The sequence below is a fragment of the Triticum dicoccoides genome, chromosome 1B (assembly GCF_002162155.2).
Source record: "Triticum dicoccoides isolate Atlit2015 ecotype Zavitan chromosome 1B, WEW_v2.0, whole genome shotgun sequence".
In the NCBI taxonomy this organism is placed as follows: Eukaryota; Viridiplantae; Streptophyta; class Magnoliopsida; order Poales; family Poaceae; genus Triticum; species Triticum dicoccoides.
The window spans coordinates 107,872,585-107,890,609 of NC_041381.1; the positions used below are offsets into that span (position 1 = coordinate 107,872,585).

At 48.2% G+C, this 18,025-nt stretch overlaps 1 protein-coding gene across 1 annotated transcript; it reads left to right on the plus strand.

Annotated features, from left to right (window-relative positions):
* Positions 1–15,463: 15,463 nt before the first annotated feature.
* Positions 15,464–16,273, plus strand: LOC119302193 (uncharacterized protein At4g08330, chloroplastic-like). The gene is made up of 2 exons (XM_037579228.1): positions 15,464–15,598; positions 15,718–16,273. The coding sequence occupies exons 1-2, from the start codon at positions 15,528–15,530 to the stop codon at positions 16,109–16,111; spliced, it is 465 nt and encodes a 154-aa protein (XP_037435125.1). The 5' UTR covers positions 15,464–15,527; the 3' UTR covers positions 16,112–16,273.
* Positions 16,274–18,025: the final 1,752 nt, after the last annotated feature.

Below are 18,025 nucleotides of genomic sequence, written 5' to 3' on the forward strand. Positions count from 1 at the left end.
CAATGCCGAAGACAAGACTGCGCGCTGGACTCATCGTCATTGAAGCCTGGTTCAGGGGCTACTGAGGGAGTCCTGGATTAGGGGGTATCCGGACAGCCGGACTGTGTACATTGTTCGGACTATTAAAGCGTGAAGATACAAGACTCAAGACTTCAGCCCGTGTCTGGATGGGATTCACCTTGGCGTGGAAGGCAAGCTTGGCGATCCGGATGTTATATTTCCTTCCTTGTAACTGACTCCATGTAAACCCTAGCCCTCTCCGGTGTCTATATAAACCGGAGAGGTTAGTCCTTAGAAGGCCGATCACAATTACAATGATACCATCATAGGCTAGCTCCTAGGGCTTAGCCTCTACGATCTCGTGGTAGATCTACTCTTGTACTACTCATATCTTGTGTCGTGGAATTGTCACTTCAGATGTCCTCGTGAAAGGACTTAGTTGTGGAGCCATCACAACTAGGAAGCTTGAAGGGGTTAATCGGGACAAAGGACACAAGAGGTTTATACTAGTTCGGCCCCTTACGGTGAAGGTAAGGCCTACGTCTACTTGGGTTGGTATTGATGTTTCGATGATCAGGGAGCGAGATACACTATACCCGACTCTCGATGAGTTGTTTCCTTTTCTAAGCCGCCAGCGGGTCGTCCCCTTATATACATGGGCGGGCGCCCTGTAGCCTACAGAGTCCCGGTCGGCTTATAAACAGTGTCCGGCTCGGTGACTAGTTAAATCTACCTTATGATACAAGTCATGCCATTATGGCGGTTTACTACGATGGGCCTTAAGTCGCCTGTGGGCCTTAGACCCTTTACTGAACCGCCATCTTCATGCTTGGTCTTAGGCTTCTTTCTGGTGAGTCTTCTTTGCGTAACCCAGCCCCTCCTGGGCGGCTTACACAAATAGTTATATCCCCAACATTAGGCCCCAGATTGATTTGAACCGGTTCATGTCAATCTTAAAACACCTTAAGAAATAAATCTACATCCTTCTGCCTGTGCAAAAATGTTTTTCTTTAACCCGCCATGACATCATCTTTTGGATTCGCGTTAACCCGCCGTGACATCATCTTTACTTAAATACATTCTTTATTCCACCGTATCCTCCAATGGATCTTTGCTTTTACTAACCGTTCCAAAAACCGAGGCGTCGGGGCCACTGGATAATAATGCTTATCTCCTCGTTTCTCGCGCCGTCTCAGTCAGCCCTTCCTTATAAATAGGCCCGACCTAGGTCTTCTCCATTCTCCTCCTTCGGTCATCTTCTTCCTCTCACTGTTCCTCTGCCGCTCGAGCTCCGCCACCGCCGCCGTCGCAGATCTCCTCGTCCTCGCCAGCTCAGGCCGTTGCATCGACCTGACTTGACCAGAAAATCGCGAAAAATCTCCGCAGCAACTCTGCATCTGCAAGTTTTCTCCTTCTTGTTCCTCAGATCTGCATTAGGACCTTCGAGTTCCTCGGTGTTCTTCGCTGTTCGTCAGGAACCCCTTGTAGATTTCATCACCACCGCCATTTCTTGATCTTGAAGATGGTATAAAACTGATGTGGTAGCTATTTTGCACCCATTTCGATTGCAAGTAGATCCCTTTCTACGCACAGAAGCCCTGTTCAAGCCCTTGAACTTCATCTGTGCCAGTTCTAGGTCTAGAGATTTTTCTTTTCAGAACAGCTGTTTGATCCAAAATAATAGTCACAACTTGTGAAACCTGTTTGTTCCACCCTTAAACAAAAAACTGCCTCTGTTGAATATGTTTAACCAAAACTGTCCATGAAGCCGGTTGAAGTAAATGACACTTATCTGTGAACCTTGCTTGCTTCTCGCGACTTAAGAAAACTTAACTGCTCTTGACACCTGTAGCGGCTTAAATATTGTTGCATAGTTATCCATATATCATTAGGTCCCTTCTTAAGCCGCCACCTTGAATAGTTTAAATTTTTTTCCTCCGGGTTAAATTTGAAATTGAAGCTCTTATTTTGTCATAGGCCAACTGCCGTCATGGCACCTAAGGAAACCAAGGCTCCTATGACCTGTAATTGGGTCCCCTCCACAGTCACCAGGAGCAAACTGTCAGAATTTGTAAAGTCTGGCCATCTGCCCAAGAAGGAGGGCATGTCTTATCGTGCCCCTAACCCGTCCGAGGAGAAGCCTCAACCCAAAGAAGGGGAGGTGATAGTTTTTACGGATCACATGAGCCGGGGATTTGCTCCTCCCGGTTCAAAATTCTTCAGGGATGTTTTGAATTTCTTTGACCTTAGGCCTCAAGACATTGGACCCAATTCCGTGTCAAATACTTGCAACTTCCAAGTCTTCTGCGAGGTGTACCTGGGAGAAGAGCCCAATCTGCTTTTGTTCAGAGAGTTGTTCTACTTAAACCGGCAGAATGAACGTGCCAACGGGCCCAGTCTAGAACTTAGCGGCATCTCGATTCAGCGGCGGAGAGACTGCCTTTTTCCTTATGCTGAACTGCCAAGTCATCTGAAGGATTGGAATCAGACATGGTTGTACTGCTAGGACACTTCTCTGACTGGTGAGAACCCTCTGCCCTGCTTCCGCGCTCTGCGCCTTGAATCAAATCACCCGCTGTCGGATAAGTTAACCGCTGTTGAACGCCTACCACTTGCTCCTACCATCAAGAAGATCAAAGCCCTTTTAGGCAATGGCTTGAATGGTATTGACTTGGTCCGAGTCTGGGTCGCTTGGCGAGTGCTTCCGTTAAGCCGCTGCCCCGGCTTAATGTGCACTTACTCAGGCGAGAAGGATGACCCACTGCGTCATAGTTCCGACGACTTGCCAGATGATGTGGTGGAGGCTATGACCCAAACTTTGCTGAAAGAGGGAACCGTGACTAGTAACGCCTTTGGCTTACTTCCTTTCTGCAAGAAGAACCCGGCCCCCGCTGTAAGTCATTAATCCTTCATGAATACTCTTTCAGTGCTTTACACCTTACTTTTACTCATAACCCCTTCATATTTTCCACAGGCCGATGACAACTTCTGGAACGTCAAGTATGACCATGAGGCCGCCAACCAAGCCAGAGCGGCCAAGAGAACCGAGAGGAAAGCCAAAAAACAGGAACTTCAAGGAAGAAGAAGCCAAGTGCTTCAGACTTATTCAAATTGGATGACACCTCTGAGGATGAAGAAGAGGTAATTTATAACTCCCTTGACTTTTTATCATTACCTTACTAACTTTAAATCTTTCCAGGAAGACACAGGGAACAGCCGAGCCACCGAGGAAGAGGTAACTATAATTTCCTCCGACTCCGAGCCTCTGCCGCGTCAGAAAATTTGAAGAGTAACCCAGAAAGTAAGATTTTCACATCCTTTGGCTTACCAAGATCCTCAATTTCTTTTGAAGCAGCAGCAATTGGAAAGCCGGAGGCAGACCCTGACCAACAAGGACATTGAACTCCCCTCCGGCTTACCTGATGTAACCAGGAAGCGTCGGACTGAGGTTATCTCTGATTTATGTTCTATTTTACCTTTGGCGGGTTTAATTCGTCAACCTCTCAATTCATCCGACTCCAATTATCAGGATACTTCTCTTTCCTCCGGCGAGTCTATGCAGTCTAACATGCCGACTTTCAAAACTGCTCCTGGGTAATGTAATCTTGTTTACCTTATGCTTTACCTTAGCCATACTTTTGTATTCATCCTGCTTCCTTTGTCCACAGCGTGCAAGTGAAGCCCAGCAAGAGGGCAAAGAAAAGTAAGCCATCCAAAACCCGGTTGTGACTGAACCGGAGCTTGGCATGGCTGCTCCTGACGGCTCTACCCATCAGCCGCTGCCTGAGCCAGCCTATGATATTCCAGCACCAACTTCTGATCCACCCGCCGAAGATACTCTCAACAGTTGTGATAATCCGGAAGCTCCTAACCCGGTCAAGACAATTGACCCGGAAGTTGAGATTCTGAAGACTCAGTTTGTTGAGCCAGGGCGGCCCACTATTCTTGCCAAGTGATCTACGAAGGAGGAGCTTCTGGAACGCAAGAAGGCCAAGCTGGACATTGCTGACTATAGTCATTTAAGCATTGGAGACATAGTCTCTCGCTATCTCAGTCATGTCCATAGCAGTCACGACCTGGAAATCGATATGGTGAAACAAATACAGCACAAATCTGAGGTATAACTTATGCTATTTTCCTGAATCTTACTTATTGTATCAGCCCCCAAGTCTATTGCTTATGAATAAATATGTTGTAGACTTAGAAAACTACTTAGCCCTGCTCTGTCCGGTTCAAAAAAGAAGATATTTAATCCGGTTGTAATATGATACCTTGAACTTGCGCTATTCATTAGCCTCCAAGTGCCAAGTACCTTTGCTTGCAAAGTGCTTGGGACTTAATGTCATCTTACCATATTTCTTAACATAAACTGGCCTTGTTAATTAAAATTCTTCAGCATACATTAGCCCACCAAGTGCCAAGTATCTTTGCTTGCAAAGTGCTTGGGACTTAATGTTACCTTACCATGATTCTGACTATAACCCGGCATCAATGCAGGCCAGCATAAGTAAATTTGAATCGGAGATTAATGATCTGAAGAACCTCTGACAGCTCAAGAGCTTCAAATTCAAAAGGCCAACTTCAAGTTTGAATTCAGCGTCTCTGAACAATAGAAATTGAAAAAGAATTTTGAGGCGAAGAAGAAAATCTGGGCTGATGAGAAGGCTTCATTGGTGACCCGGGCCGAGACGGCAGAGGCATCACTCGCAGAAGCAACAGCCGAGCAGTCCAGCTTAAAACGCCAGATATCTCAAATGGTCGCAGCCATCTTAGGTAAGTTATTTCATATAACCTCAAATATTGTAATCCTTCCTTTGATGACTATGTTAACCATCACCTCATGTTCACCTTATGTTTATGAACGCAGGCCCCAGGAGCACAAACCACAAGCAGAATATGTTGATCAAGCTGAAAGCAGTCTATACTCTAGTGGAGCAACTATACACCGGGTCACAACGTTCTTTGGCCGTTGTAGCTTTATCAAATGACACTCCCCACCTTCTGAAAGACGTGCTAAAGTGCCTTGCTGTACTACCTCAACAGGTCGATGATCTAAGGCGGGCGTCCTCAAGAGCTGGGGCCATAGCCGCGTTGAGCCGGGCAAAGGCATGGATTCCAGAACTAGACCCGTCCGACCTTGCCCTTGGATACTAAAGCCTGAAGGAGGATGGGACTGTATTTGATGAACAAGACTTCACCGCCTGTGTCAAAGATATATGCCCCGTGGCTACTCTCGTCGGGAATGACACTGACCTCAGCAAGTATCAGTTGGGCTATGACAATGAGAACCGGAGAATTCCAACCCCTTCCTATGATCAAATCAGCCTGATCCCTCCAACTCATAAGCATACCTTTGCCCCTGAAGTGGACCCAACCGGTTTAATAGATGATGAAGCTGAGTTTGAAGCCTTGAGTGGCATTGACTGGGCCACGTCAACCTTCCAGGACAAAGCAACTGACGGAGAGGCGGAGAAGGATAACCCGGAATCTTCAAGCCCCCCAAAGGAGTGAACCGTCAGGCGTTCATGACTGTGTGAAAACAATGCTTCATAATTCAGACTCGGGGAGTCTTGTAATAGGGTAGAAAAAACCTCTTAATTTTTTCATGCCTTCGCGCATGCTTATGGCGCTTAATACTTTTGTAAGCCGTCATCACTTTATATTTCCAGCTTTATGTTGATCTTTTAATTCCTTGATGTTAAGTTTGCTTGCCTTATCCTGCATATGAAACAAGAAAAATTCCCTTGGCGGTTTCTCGCATCGGGGGTCACATAAGGTATTGATGACCTAAAGTGCGATCCCAAACATCACATAAATGCCGGTTTAGGATTATATTTGTTAAACATAATCATAATAGCATACCTGTAATCCCTTTGGTAATCTCACCTGCTTATATGACCTACACCATGTGGATAAATTCAACTCGTGAAAGTTGGAACATATAATGTTCACCTGGCAATTAACAACCTGGGGTGATCAATATTAAGCCGGAAGAATAAAAAACCATCTCTTAGTGCCTTCAAGAAGGTCTCAAGATAGTCAAATAATTATGCTTATGGATAATAAACAATATTCAAAAGGCTGCTGATTCGAATACGATCAGTAAACCGTTCCAAAGGGGTTAAGCTAAGATTCGGATACGATCATATAGCCCCCAGTGGCTTTGGCGATGCCGATCAAGTGGGTATCGACAACTATGTTCTCTTTGGTTCGAATACAACCTATGTTTGAACAGGAAGCACCCAAGTGACCATAAGAGTTGTTTAATGACGCTGATTCGAATACGATCCACATCAGACCCAGAGGGGTTAAGCTATGATTCAAATATGATCAAGAAGCTCCCAAGTGGGTTTGGCAGTATGCCGATCAAGTGAGTATCGACAGCTATGTTCTCTTTGGTTCGAATACGACCTATGTTTGAATAGGAAGCCCCCAAGTGACCATAAGAGTTGTTTAATGACGCTAATTTGAATACAATCCACGTCAGACCCAAAGGGGATAAGCTATGATTCAAATATGATCAAGAAGCTCCCAAGTGGGTTTGGCAGTATGCCGATCAAGTGAGTATCGACAGCTATGTTCTCTTTGGTTCGAATACGACCTATGTTTGAACAGGAAGCCGCCAAGTGACCATGGCTAGATTCAGATATGATCATAAGCCAGACCAAAGGGAAAGCCGGATTCCGATGTGATCCGCTCCCTGTTGGTTGTTTCCACCAACTGATAAAGAAGACATATAAACCTTTGAGGGTAAAAAGGATAGTGGTCCTGCTTTATTGCTTTATATAATATATACATTGTCAAAATATATACATCTTGAGAGCCGGTGGCTCAAGTATAGTAAGGCCGGACATGAGCAATATTCCACGGCCGGCGGGTCTCCTCCTCCGACTTAGGTGAGTCTTTGTGCTCTCGAACATCGATGAGGTAGTATGACCCGTTGTGCAGATTCTTGCTGGCCAGAAAGGGTCCTTCCCAAGGTGGGGATAACTTGTGCATGTCAGACTGATCCTGGATGAGCCGGAGTACCAAGTCGCCTTCCTGAAAGGTTCTGGTCCTAACCCGGCGGCTGTGATAGCAGTGCAGGTCTTGTTGATAAATCACCGAGCGGGCTATTGCCAAGTCTCGCTCCTCATCCAACAAGTCAAGTGCATCCTGACGAGCTTTTTCGTTTTCAGCATCAACGTAAGCCGCCACGCGGGGTGAATCGTGCCGGATGTCACTTGGCAGGACTGCCTCTGCACCATACACCATGAAGAAAGGTGTGTAGCCTGTAGATCTATTAGGCATAGTGTTGATGCTCCACAATACCGAGAGTAACTCCTCCCCCCAACAACCCGGAGTCCGCTGTAAGGGGACAAAGAGCCGGGATTTGATACCCTTCAGGATCTCTTGATTAGCTCTTTCTGCTTGACCATTGGATTGAGGATGAGCAACAGCCGAAACGTCAAGTCGGATATGTTCTCGTTGACAGAACTCTTCCATGGCACCCTTGGAGAGATTAGTGCCATTATCAGTTATGATGCTGTGTGGAAAACCAAAACGAAAGATCACCTTTTTGATGAACTGAACCGCTGTGGCTGCATCACACTTACTGACCGGCTCTGCCTCAACCCATTTCATAAACTCATCCACTACCACCAAAAGGTGTGTCTTGTTATCCTTAGACCTCTTGAAAGGTCCAACCATGTCAAGTCCCCAGACTGCAAACGGCCAAGTAATTGGAATCATCCTTAACTCTTGAGCCGGCACATGAGCTCGTCGTGAGAATTTCTAACATTCGTCACATTTGCTGACTAGATCCTCCGCATCAGCATGAGCCGTCAGCCAATAGAAACCATGACGAAAAGCCTTGGCCACAAGAGATTTTGACCCGACATGATGGCCACAATCCCCTTCATGGATCTAACGAAGTATCTCTTGGCCCTCCGCAGGCGACGCACAGCGTTGAAACGCCGTAGTGATGGTTCGGTGATGTAACTCCCCATGAACAATCGTTATAGATTTGGACCGCCTGACGACTTGTCTTGCCAAGGTCTCATCCTCAGGCAACTCTCCCGGGGTCATATAGGCCAAATATGGCACTGTCCAATCCGGGATGACGTGAAGAGCTGCCACCAGCTATGCCTCCGGGTCTGGCACTACTAGTTCTTCCTCTGTAGGTACCTTGATAGAAGGATTATGCAAACCATCGAGGAAGGTGTTAGGCGGCACCGGCTTACGTTGAGATCCCAGCTGGCTTAAAGCATCAGCCGCCTCATTCTTCCTTCGATCAATGTGCTCCACTTGATAGCCTTTTAAGTGCCCAGCCACATCATCTACTTCACAACGATAAGCTGCCATAAGAGGATCCTTGGATTCCCACTTGCCTGATACCTGTTGGGCCACGAGGTCTGAATCGCCCAAGCACCTTACCCGGCTCAAGTTCATCTCTTTAGCCATCCGGAGACCATGGAGTAAGGCCTCGTACTCAGCTGCATTGTTAGTACAAGGAAACATAAGCCAGAGCACATAACAAAATTTGTCACCTCGAGGGGAAGTTAAAAAAACTCCAGCCCCCGAGCCTTCTAACTGCCTGGACCCGTGAAAGTGAATAGTCCAATATGTGTTATCTGGCTTCTCCTCAGGTGCCTGCAACTCTGTCCAATCATTGATAAAGTCCACCAAGGCCTGAGACTTAATAGCAGTACGCGGCATATATTTCAAACCATGAGGCCCAAGCTCAATAGCCCACTTGGCGACCCGTCCTGTGTCCTCCCTATTCTGGATGATGTCTCCCAAGGGGGCAGATCTTACCACAGTTATAGGATGACTTTGAAAGTACTGCTTCAACTTCCGGTTTGCCATAAACACTCCGTAAACAAGTTTCTGCCAATGTGGATACCTTTGTTTAGACTCAATGAGCACCTCACTGACGTAGTAAACCGGCCGTTGAACCGGATGCTCTTTGACTGCCTCCTTGCGCTCCACCATGATGGCAACACTGACAGCTCGTGAATTAGCGGCCACATATAACAACAACGGCTCTTTATTGATGGGAGCCGCAAGGACCGGTGGCTCAGACAACTGTCTCTTTAAATCTTCAAAGGCAGCATCAGCAGCATCACTCCAGACAAAAGTGTCCGTTTTCTTCATCATCTGATACAGCGGTAAGGCCTTCTCACCTAACCGGCTTATGAACCGGCTTAAAGCCGAAACACGACCCGCCAGTCGCTGAACATCATTGATGCACGTCGGTTTAGCCAGAGAGGTAATCGCCTTGATCTTCTCCGAATTAGCTTCAATGCCTCTGTTTGAGACCAGAAAACCCTAGAGCTTGCCTGCAGGTACACCAAACAAACACTTGGCCGGGTTAAGCATCATCTTATAAACCCGACGATTATCGAAGGTCTCTTCCAAGTCAGATATCAAGGTTTCCTTCTCTCTGGACTTCACCATGATGTCATCCACATAAGCATGAACATTGCGCCCAATTTGATCGTGGAGACAGTTCTGCACACATCGCTGATAAGTCGCCTGAGCACTCTTGAGCCCGAATGGCATAGATACATAACAGAAGGCTCCAAACGGAGTGATGAAAGCCGTCTTCTCCTGGTCCTTAACTGCCATTTTGATCTGATGATAACCAGAGTAAGCATCCAAAAAACTTAAACGCTCACAACCCGCTGTAGCATCAATGATTTGATCAATATGGGGGAGAGCAAAGGGATCAGCTGGACAAGCTTTATTTAAGTCCGTGTAGTCCACACACATCCGCCAGGTGCCGTTCTTCTTGAGTACGAGCACCGGGTTAGCCAACCACTCCGGGTGAAAAACTTCAACAATAAACCCGGCCGCTAAGAGCCGGGCGACTTCTTCTCCAATAGCTTTTCGTCTCTCTTCGTTGAACTATCGAAGAAACTGCCTAACCGGCTTATACTATTTATCAATATTGAGAGTGTGCTCAGCGAGTTCCCTCGGTACACCCGGCATGTCAGAAGGCTTCCATGCAAAGATGTCCTGGTTCTCACGGATGAACTCGATGAGCACGCTTTCCTATTTAGGATCCAAATTGGTACTGATGCTGAATTGCTTAGAAGATTCGCCTGGAGTAAAGTCAACAAGCTTCATCTCAGCGGCCGATTTAAACTTCAACGCTGGGTCATGCTCTGTAGTTAGCTTCTTCAGGGAGGTCATATCCGCCGGGTCAACATTGTCTTGATAAAATTTGAGCTCTTCCGCTGCACAGGCAGACTCAGCATAAGCCGCGTCGCCTTCTTCACACTCCAAGGCTACCTTTCGACTCCCATGCACAGTGATGGTGCCCTTGTGACCCGGCATCTTGATCTGCAAATAAACGTAACACGGTCGTGCCACGAGTTTAGCATAAGCCGGCCGCCCAAATAGAGCATGATACGGACTCCAGATTTTGACTACTTCAAACGTCAATTTCTCAGCCGTGGAGTCATACTCATCTCCAAAGGCCACTTACAGTTCAATCTTGCCAACTGGGTAAGCCGACTTACCAGGAACCACTCCACGAAAAACACTGTTGGATGTCCTCAAATTCTTATCAGTCAACCCCATGCGTCGAAAGGTCTCATAATAGAGGATATTGGTGCTGCTACCTCCATCCATGAGTACCTTAGTGAATTTATATCCACCAACCTGAGGTGCTACTACCAAGGTTAACTGACCCGGATTATCAACCCGTGGAGGGTGATCTTCTCTACTCCATACAATGGGTTGTTCTGACCACCACAAATAACAAGGAACTGCCGGCTCATCAGAATTCACGGCCCTCTTATGAACCTTCTGGTCACGTTTGCATAAGCTAGTGGTAAACACGTGATACCGCCCACTATTCAACTGCTTCGGATGGCTTTGATAACACGACTGTTGCTGCTGTTGCTCTCCTTGACCAGACTGTTGTTGATTATAACCGCCTTGATGTCCTTGAAAACCGGAGTTTGAACCGCCGCCCGGGCCATGAAAACCGCCAGCTCTTGAACCACCGCCGGACCCAGAATTGTCACCAAACGCGTTGGAATTCTTAAAAGCTTTCATGATCGCGCAATCTTTCCATAAGTGGGTGGCGGGTCGTTCCCGGGTGCCGTGTCTCGGGCAAGGCTCATTGAGTAACTGCTCAAGAGATGGGACTGACCCGCCAGATCGAGGGGGTGGCTTGCCCTTACGTCTCTGATTGTTACCTTACGCATTAGCGTTGGCTACAAACTCCGGGTTACCATCCGCCTTACGCTTATTTCCACCTTGATTCGTCGGGTTATGCTGCTGACTCTTTCCATTGCCGTTCTTCTTTCCCTTCCATGTCCTTTCCTCATCAGACGCGGGATCCTTGGTACTATCAGAGTCGACATATTTAACTAAAGCCGCCATCAGCGTACCCATATCGTTGCAATCATGCTTAAGGCGCCCCAATTTCTGCCTCATCGGCTCAAAGCGGCAATTCTTCTCCAACATGAGGACTGCAGAGCCGGCATCCATCTTGTCAGATGAATGTATTATCTCCTTGACCTGGCGTACCCAGTGAGTCGTGGATTCACCCTCCTCCTGCTTACAATTTGTCAAATCAACAATCGACATAGATTGTTTGCAAGTGTCTTTGAAGTTCTGGATGAAATGGGCCTTTAACTCTGCCCATGAACCAATGGAATTGGGTGGCAAACTCTTTAACCAAGATCGGGCCGTTCCATCTAACATGATGGTGAAGTACTTAGCTATTGCTGCGTCGCTGACCTCTAACAGCTCCATGGCCATCTCATAACTTTCGATCCACGCTTCGGGTTGTAAGTCGGCCGTGTAATTCGACACCTTTCGAGGTCCCTTGAAGTCCTTGGGTAGGCGCACATTACGCAGAGCCGGTACCAAACAAGGAACACCACCAGTTCTAGTGGTTACTCCCGTCTCAATGGAAGTCGTCGGATACTCTGGGAAATCTTGATGAGTCGTCTGTTGATCCGCTAGCTGAGCCGCCCACTCGTTCTCCTGACGTACTCGGTCTTGCACCGGATTATAGCCACCGGGCTGGTTACGGCGCTGGGCGTTGCTTGACAAAGCTTCAGACTCCATGTGCATGCTGTAACTCGGACTCCGGTTTTGACGAGGCGGTGCTAACCAAGGCAGAGGAGTTGAATGAATCATGTCCCGGCTGTAAGAATAAGTCTCTTGCCGAGCCAGGGCCGTCTTGAGAAGTTCTCTGACCCTCCGAGTCTCCACCGCTGTCGGGTCATCACCGTCCACGGGGAGAGCCGCCAAGCGCACCGATGCTGCAATTAAGTTCTCCATGGGGTTGGAAAAGTGACCCGGCGGTATCGGCACGTAACGGGGCGGAGCCATACTCCCATGAGGAGGTGCCATCTCCCGAGGCTGAGCCGGTCCTCCTGTTCCGGCTGTCATAAACTGATTTGCATCTGGCGGGTTACTTGGACCGGCTCCGGGTGTAGCGAAAAGATTCCGAGGATCATAAACCGGAGATAAATGGGACAGGGATTTCTGATGTCTCCTCCACATCACCTCGTTGGACGCGTTTAGGCTCATCCCGAGCTGGTACGCTTCTGACTGTAGCCGCTGCGCTCGTGCATCTAGAGCCGCCCGCTCTACGGCTAATCTAGTGTCCTCAGCTGCCAAGGCCTCCTTGGCCCGAGCTATCTCCTCACGCACCCATGCCACCTCCGAGTCATGCTCATCTTTATTTGCGGGAATAACCGTGGCGGTTAACAGGGTCATAAGCTTGTCCATGAGATCTATCAGCACCTGAGCCGGCGGGCGCACAGGGCCTCCTGCCCCGGCTGCCCCCGTCCCGGACGTTATTGTTGTAGCGGCTGTAGAATTTTGGTCGGGTTGAGTCCTAGCCATGAAGACTCCCGCCCATCTTGGCGGCTCACAGGGGTCCGAAATACTAGTGCCATCGGAACACCCCCCAAGCACGGCGCCTTGCACTTGGTATAGTGAATCTGTTGAACCGGCGGACGAATCACCGTCCGAGAGGACGGCCGTCTCACCACCATCTTCAGATCCTTCAGAAAGTTCCTCTCCGTGGATGCAGCCCACGAAGGCATGCTTCATGATGGGTTGAACTCGGTCCTTTCTCGCACGCTGAGCCGTCTCGACGAGGTCGGTGCAGTTGTCCAGCTCAGGGCCCGGTTCACCGATCCGGCCGATGAAGACGTGGATTTCGCCGAAGGGGACCCGGTACCCGTACTCAATTGAGCCGGCGTCGGGGCCCTAGCCTTCGTCGTCGATGTAGATCTTGCCGCGACGACTCTTGGTCATCCGGCCCACTATGTATCCCTTGAGCCCTTCGATGTTGCCCTTCAAGAACTCAAATCCATCGTGCACTGGCCCCACGATGGGCGCCAACTATCGTGGAATTGTCACGTCAGATGTCCTCGTGAAAAGACATAGTTGTGGAGCCATCGCAACTAGGAAGCTTGAAGGGGTTAATCGGGACAAAGGACACAAGAGGTTTATACTAGTTCGGCCCCTTATGGTGAAGGTAAGGCCTACGTCTAGTTGGGTTGGTATTGATGTTTCGATGATCAGGGAGCGAGATACGCTATACCCGGCTCTCGATGAGTTGTTTCCTTTTCTAAGCCGCCAGCGGGTCGTCCCCTTATATACATGGGCGGGCGCCCTGCAGCCTACAGAGTCCCGGACCACTTATAAACAGTGTCCGGCTCGATGACTAGTTAAATCTACCTTATGATACAAGTCATGCCATTATGGCGGTTTACTACGACGGGCCTTAAGTCGCCTGTGGGCCTTAGACCCTTTACTGAAACGCCATCTTCATGCTTGGTCTTGGACTTCTTTCTGGTGAGTCTTCTTTGCGTAACCCGGCCCCTCCGGGGCGGCTTACACAAATAGTTATATCCCCAACATCTTCAATATTAATCAAGTAGGAAGTAGGGTTTTACCTCCATCGAGAGGGCCCGAACCTGGGTAAACATTGTGTCCCTTGCTTCCTGTTACCATCAGCCTAGAGGCACAGATCAGAACCCCCTACCCAAGATCCGCCGGTTTTGACACCGACAACGGCCCCTGCGTGCGTCGTTATCCTCCTTTGAGGCGTCGTCGGGAATCTTCACAGCCTCTACTCCCGGATCAAGTCCTTCAGGTGAAAGCCCAGATCCTGGTGCAGGGTCGGGCGGTGGCGTCATCCTCAACGTCGTTCTCCCCTCTTTAGGGTACCGCCTTGAAGACTTTGATCCCTTTGGTGCTTCCTACGATTGGACGTGCACGATGGCTCCTTTGGCAACGATGACGGCGGTGAGCAATATCGAAGGCGTTGGTTTGGTCGTGGTAGTCGACTCTTCTTCTCTGGCATGTTCGTGGGATTGCCTCAACTATCTGTTGTTGTGAAGTCGAAGCCGCGGTGGCGAGGCCTGGCGGTATACGATGACGCGCGACCGGTGGTTCGTCCGGTTGCCCTCTGTGACGCCAACCTCGCCTATTTTCCTCGTAGCTCACCGTCGAAGTCGGAGTTGCGCTGTCTAGTGTGGACTGTATGGAGTGTTGTGCTGCAGCTATTAGGGCTGCTGTTTTTTTTCTTTTTCTTTGATCTTCGGGTCTTCTGGTCCTAGGACCTTCACCACCTTGTTGTTTTCCATTGCTCTCTGCTATTATCAATGAGTGCCAGCGACGACAGATCTTTCAAAAAAACTCAGCATCCTGAAAGTGTTTATAGGAGTGCTACCTCCATCTAGGTGAATAAATCATTCACGTAGTTCTAGGTCATCGATTTAAGGATTTAAATATATGTTGTATGTCATTAAAAGTATATCACTAGGTTTCCACACGGATGTAGTTTCTAAATATATATTTTTTGTCACATATAATACATATTTAGATAGTTAAATCGTCGACCTAGAACTACGTGAATGACTTATTTACCTAGACGGAGGTAATAAGATAAATGTGTATGCGTGTACATGAGTGTTACCGTGTTAAAACAAAGTCCAAAACAAAAGAAGTGTAAGAAAGTTGACTTGTCCCGGGCATCGACTTTCCGTTTTTGGATAAATGATACATCTCGAGCATTGACTTAAAGGCAGGCGCCAAGTGTTACTTGTACGGCGCATTTGCAGCTGTATATATATTTTTTCAGGACCATTATTGCATTACTTACTCAAACAAAAACCAGGATAAAGTAAATGTTCCATTGACCCATCGACAGGCTGGATAAACAAATTTCCAAGAAAATCTTAGACCAAGACAAATGCAGAGTGATGATGCATGGTGGTGGGCTGGTGGCCGAGGTCACAGTGATGATGACCGGGTCGGTCGCAACAACGTGGGCAGGCAGAGGAGATGACCCGCAAGCCCGCGGAGCACCACCGGCCACCATCGGCATGTTCCCCCCGCCCGCCCACCCACCTGGATGCGGTCGGCGCGACCCCACACACTCTCCCACCTTCCCACCTCGGGCCTTACCCTAATGGCTATATATACAACCTTCGTCGATCTCCTATTGGACACAAGACAAATCAGGAAACAACTGACAATCAGAGCAGCTCGCGGATCGGTTCATGGAGTTCGACAAGCGCACGGGGACGCCTTCTCCCCTTCTCCCCCGGAGCGCCTCCACCGTCACCTACTGGTGCGTCTCGCGCTCTCGCCTGGCCGCATTCGGTTTCTTGAGTTCTTGATGTGTTCGTTCTCGTTCGTGCCATGGATCATCGTGCATTCGTGCTGACGCCGCTTTGTCTGTGCGTGCAGCTGCGGCCGGTGCGGGTACGACCTGAAGCTGAGCTCGTCGGCGCGGGACACGGCGGGCATCGTGGGCTCCGGCGCCGGAGGGGCGAGGCGACGGGACTGGCGGAGCGCGGCCGTGGTGGTGTTCGACTCCATCGACGACGCGCGCTTCGGCCACCTCGACGAGTTCCGCTGCCTCGACCTGCGCGCGCGCCGCCTCTTCGCGCACCGCACGCGCCTGCTCTGCCGCAAGTGCGGCGCGCACCTCGGCTACGGCTACGACGACAACACCACCGCCACCAGGCCGCCGCGGTACCACATCAAGATCCGCGCCCTCCACCCCGCCTCCTCCGATGACGCCTTCTCCGCCGCCGCGACGCCACCGCCGCCCGACAAGCCGGCGGATCCGCGATCTTGATCTGCGTTGCCATATGGCATATGCCCGTGCGCACATTCCGTCCATTTTTTGTGTTTCCATTTCTTTTCTTCCTTTCCGTCGACGCGAACGGGAATTGCTGTTCGCGCTCGCTAGTGTACAAATTGATTGATTGGAAATTGGAATCAAATCTTCCTTCTGATATTTTGATTGATTGATTGCCCCTGGCAATTGATTGTGTCGCTAATGTACAAAACTGACTGATTGATTGTATTGAATTTATGCATCAGCCAATTTATTAAAAAAATAAATTGATGAAGAGTGACGGGTGACATATTTCTACATATTGAAATAGTTTTTTAATTTGATTGCTCCCGGAAGACGCGGCGACGCCGCGGTCCCATGTTGCGTTTCGTTTAGGGCCGAATGCAGAGAAGGACTAATTGAGAGAAGTTTAAGAGGGTTGACTCATCATCTCCCTTATTGATTGTATTTTGGATAATGATTGATGATCACGAGCATTTGACTTATTGAAGCAAATGTCACTTACACGACAGACGCATTATTGCATTATATACTCCTCACTTGTCACTGTGATAAGATAGTGACTTGGTGAGGTTCTTGTTGACCAACTAAGCTAGATACTGTCATGAATTGAAGTGGCATATATCATGGATTTCTGTAGGAAACTAGGAACCAAACCCGCGAAAAATATCAATGTTCTTGGTGTTTCACACTAATGATCAAATTGTTGAGTACATAGGCAATTTTTCGACTAATTTAATTCATAGATAAATCACTAGCACAAAAACCTATTGGCCTCTCTCCTATACAGGAACCGGAGAGGCGCAGCCACGTGGGACTCTCCGTTACTAACTGGCAAAAATAAGCGCGTAGATGGTGAGCTCGGCTGGGCTCATTTCCGCAACGCGCGGCACGGCGGGCGGCGGCGGAGGAGGAGTGTGCGAGGGCCTCTTCTCTTCTCAAGCTTTAATAGCATGTAGAAGAGAAACCCTTATAAAGAGGTTCAACTCCTCTTCTACTTTCAGGGTGGAACTGAACTTCCCCTACACCTAGTGCCAAAAAACCCATATGGACCCTTAGAGATTTTCAGAAATTGCTATATAGGCCTAAAGTCCATCCAAATTTCAGCGCAAATAACGTGGTGATAGCACCCGCAAATATAAATGAGGCGATAGAAATATAAATGTAGGAATTGGATGGCATGGTTTGTTCAATCCTGATTGAATTGAATACGTATAAATCCTTACATGAGTTGTTTGGTTAAGCCACACGAAAAGCATCGGAAGTTTTCCAAAGAAGTTTGGCGTGGATATACTTGTCATGGGAACAAACAGAACTTCCTATAGTCTCTAATTGGACAAACCAAACAAGCTATATGGAAATAAAATCGTAACGAATAGGATCCTCCAAAATTCATGTGGAATTTCTTTGAATCAAAGAGGCTGCAAAAGAGGCTTGCATAACAACACATCGGTTACTGAGACTAATGAATAAAACACCTCATGTCAGGTTCCCTCCAAAATTCTTATGAAATAGCCAAAGTCCATATAAATTTCAATGAGTTTAAGATATAAATTTACTTGGTTAAGATGGTACCAAAGAATTTTGCAGATAAGAATCTTATCTTCCAAATTTGTAACTTTGTTTGTAACGGGCTAAGACAATGAAAACTTATAGAGTGATAATAATTGAGCATACATCGATGGTGGTTAAAAAGCCACTATCTAGGCATACAAGAACATGTATGCGGAGGAAAAGGCAAAGTCGCCCCAACTCGCTCTTTCTAGGGCAACATGGGTGGTGCCACCACTGTATCAAACCCAAGTCCTCCTTAATGGGCCTCCTCGGTGACATTGGCGTGCATGTAGATGGTGTGGTGTTCGTTGGCCCTATTTGTATGGATCATGCACATATTGTCCCTTTCAGCCACTA

Coding starts and splice junctions, on each gene's coding strand:
- LOC119302193 (XM_037579228.1), top strand. CDS start 15,528: ATGGAGTTCGACAAGCGCACGGGGACGCCTTCTCCCCTTCTCCCCCGG. Junction 15,599..15,717: donor GCCTCCACCGTCACCTACTG/GTGCGTCTCGCG, acceptor CTGTGCGTGCAG/CTGCGGCCGGTGCGGGTACG.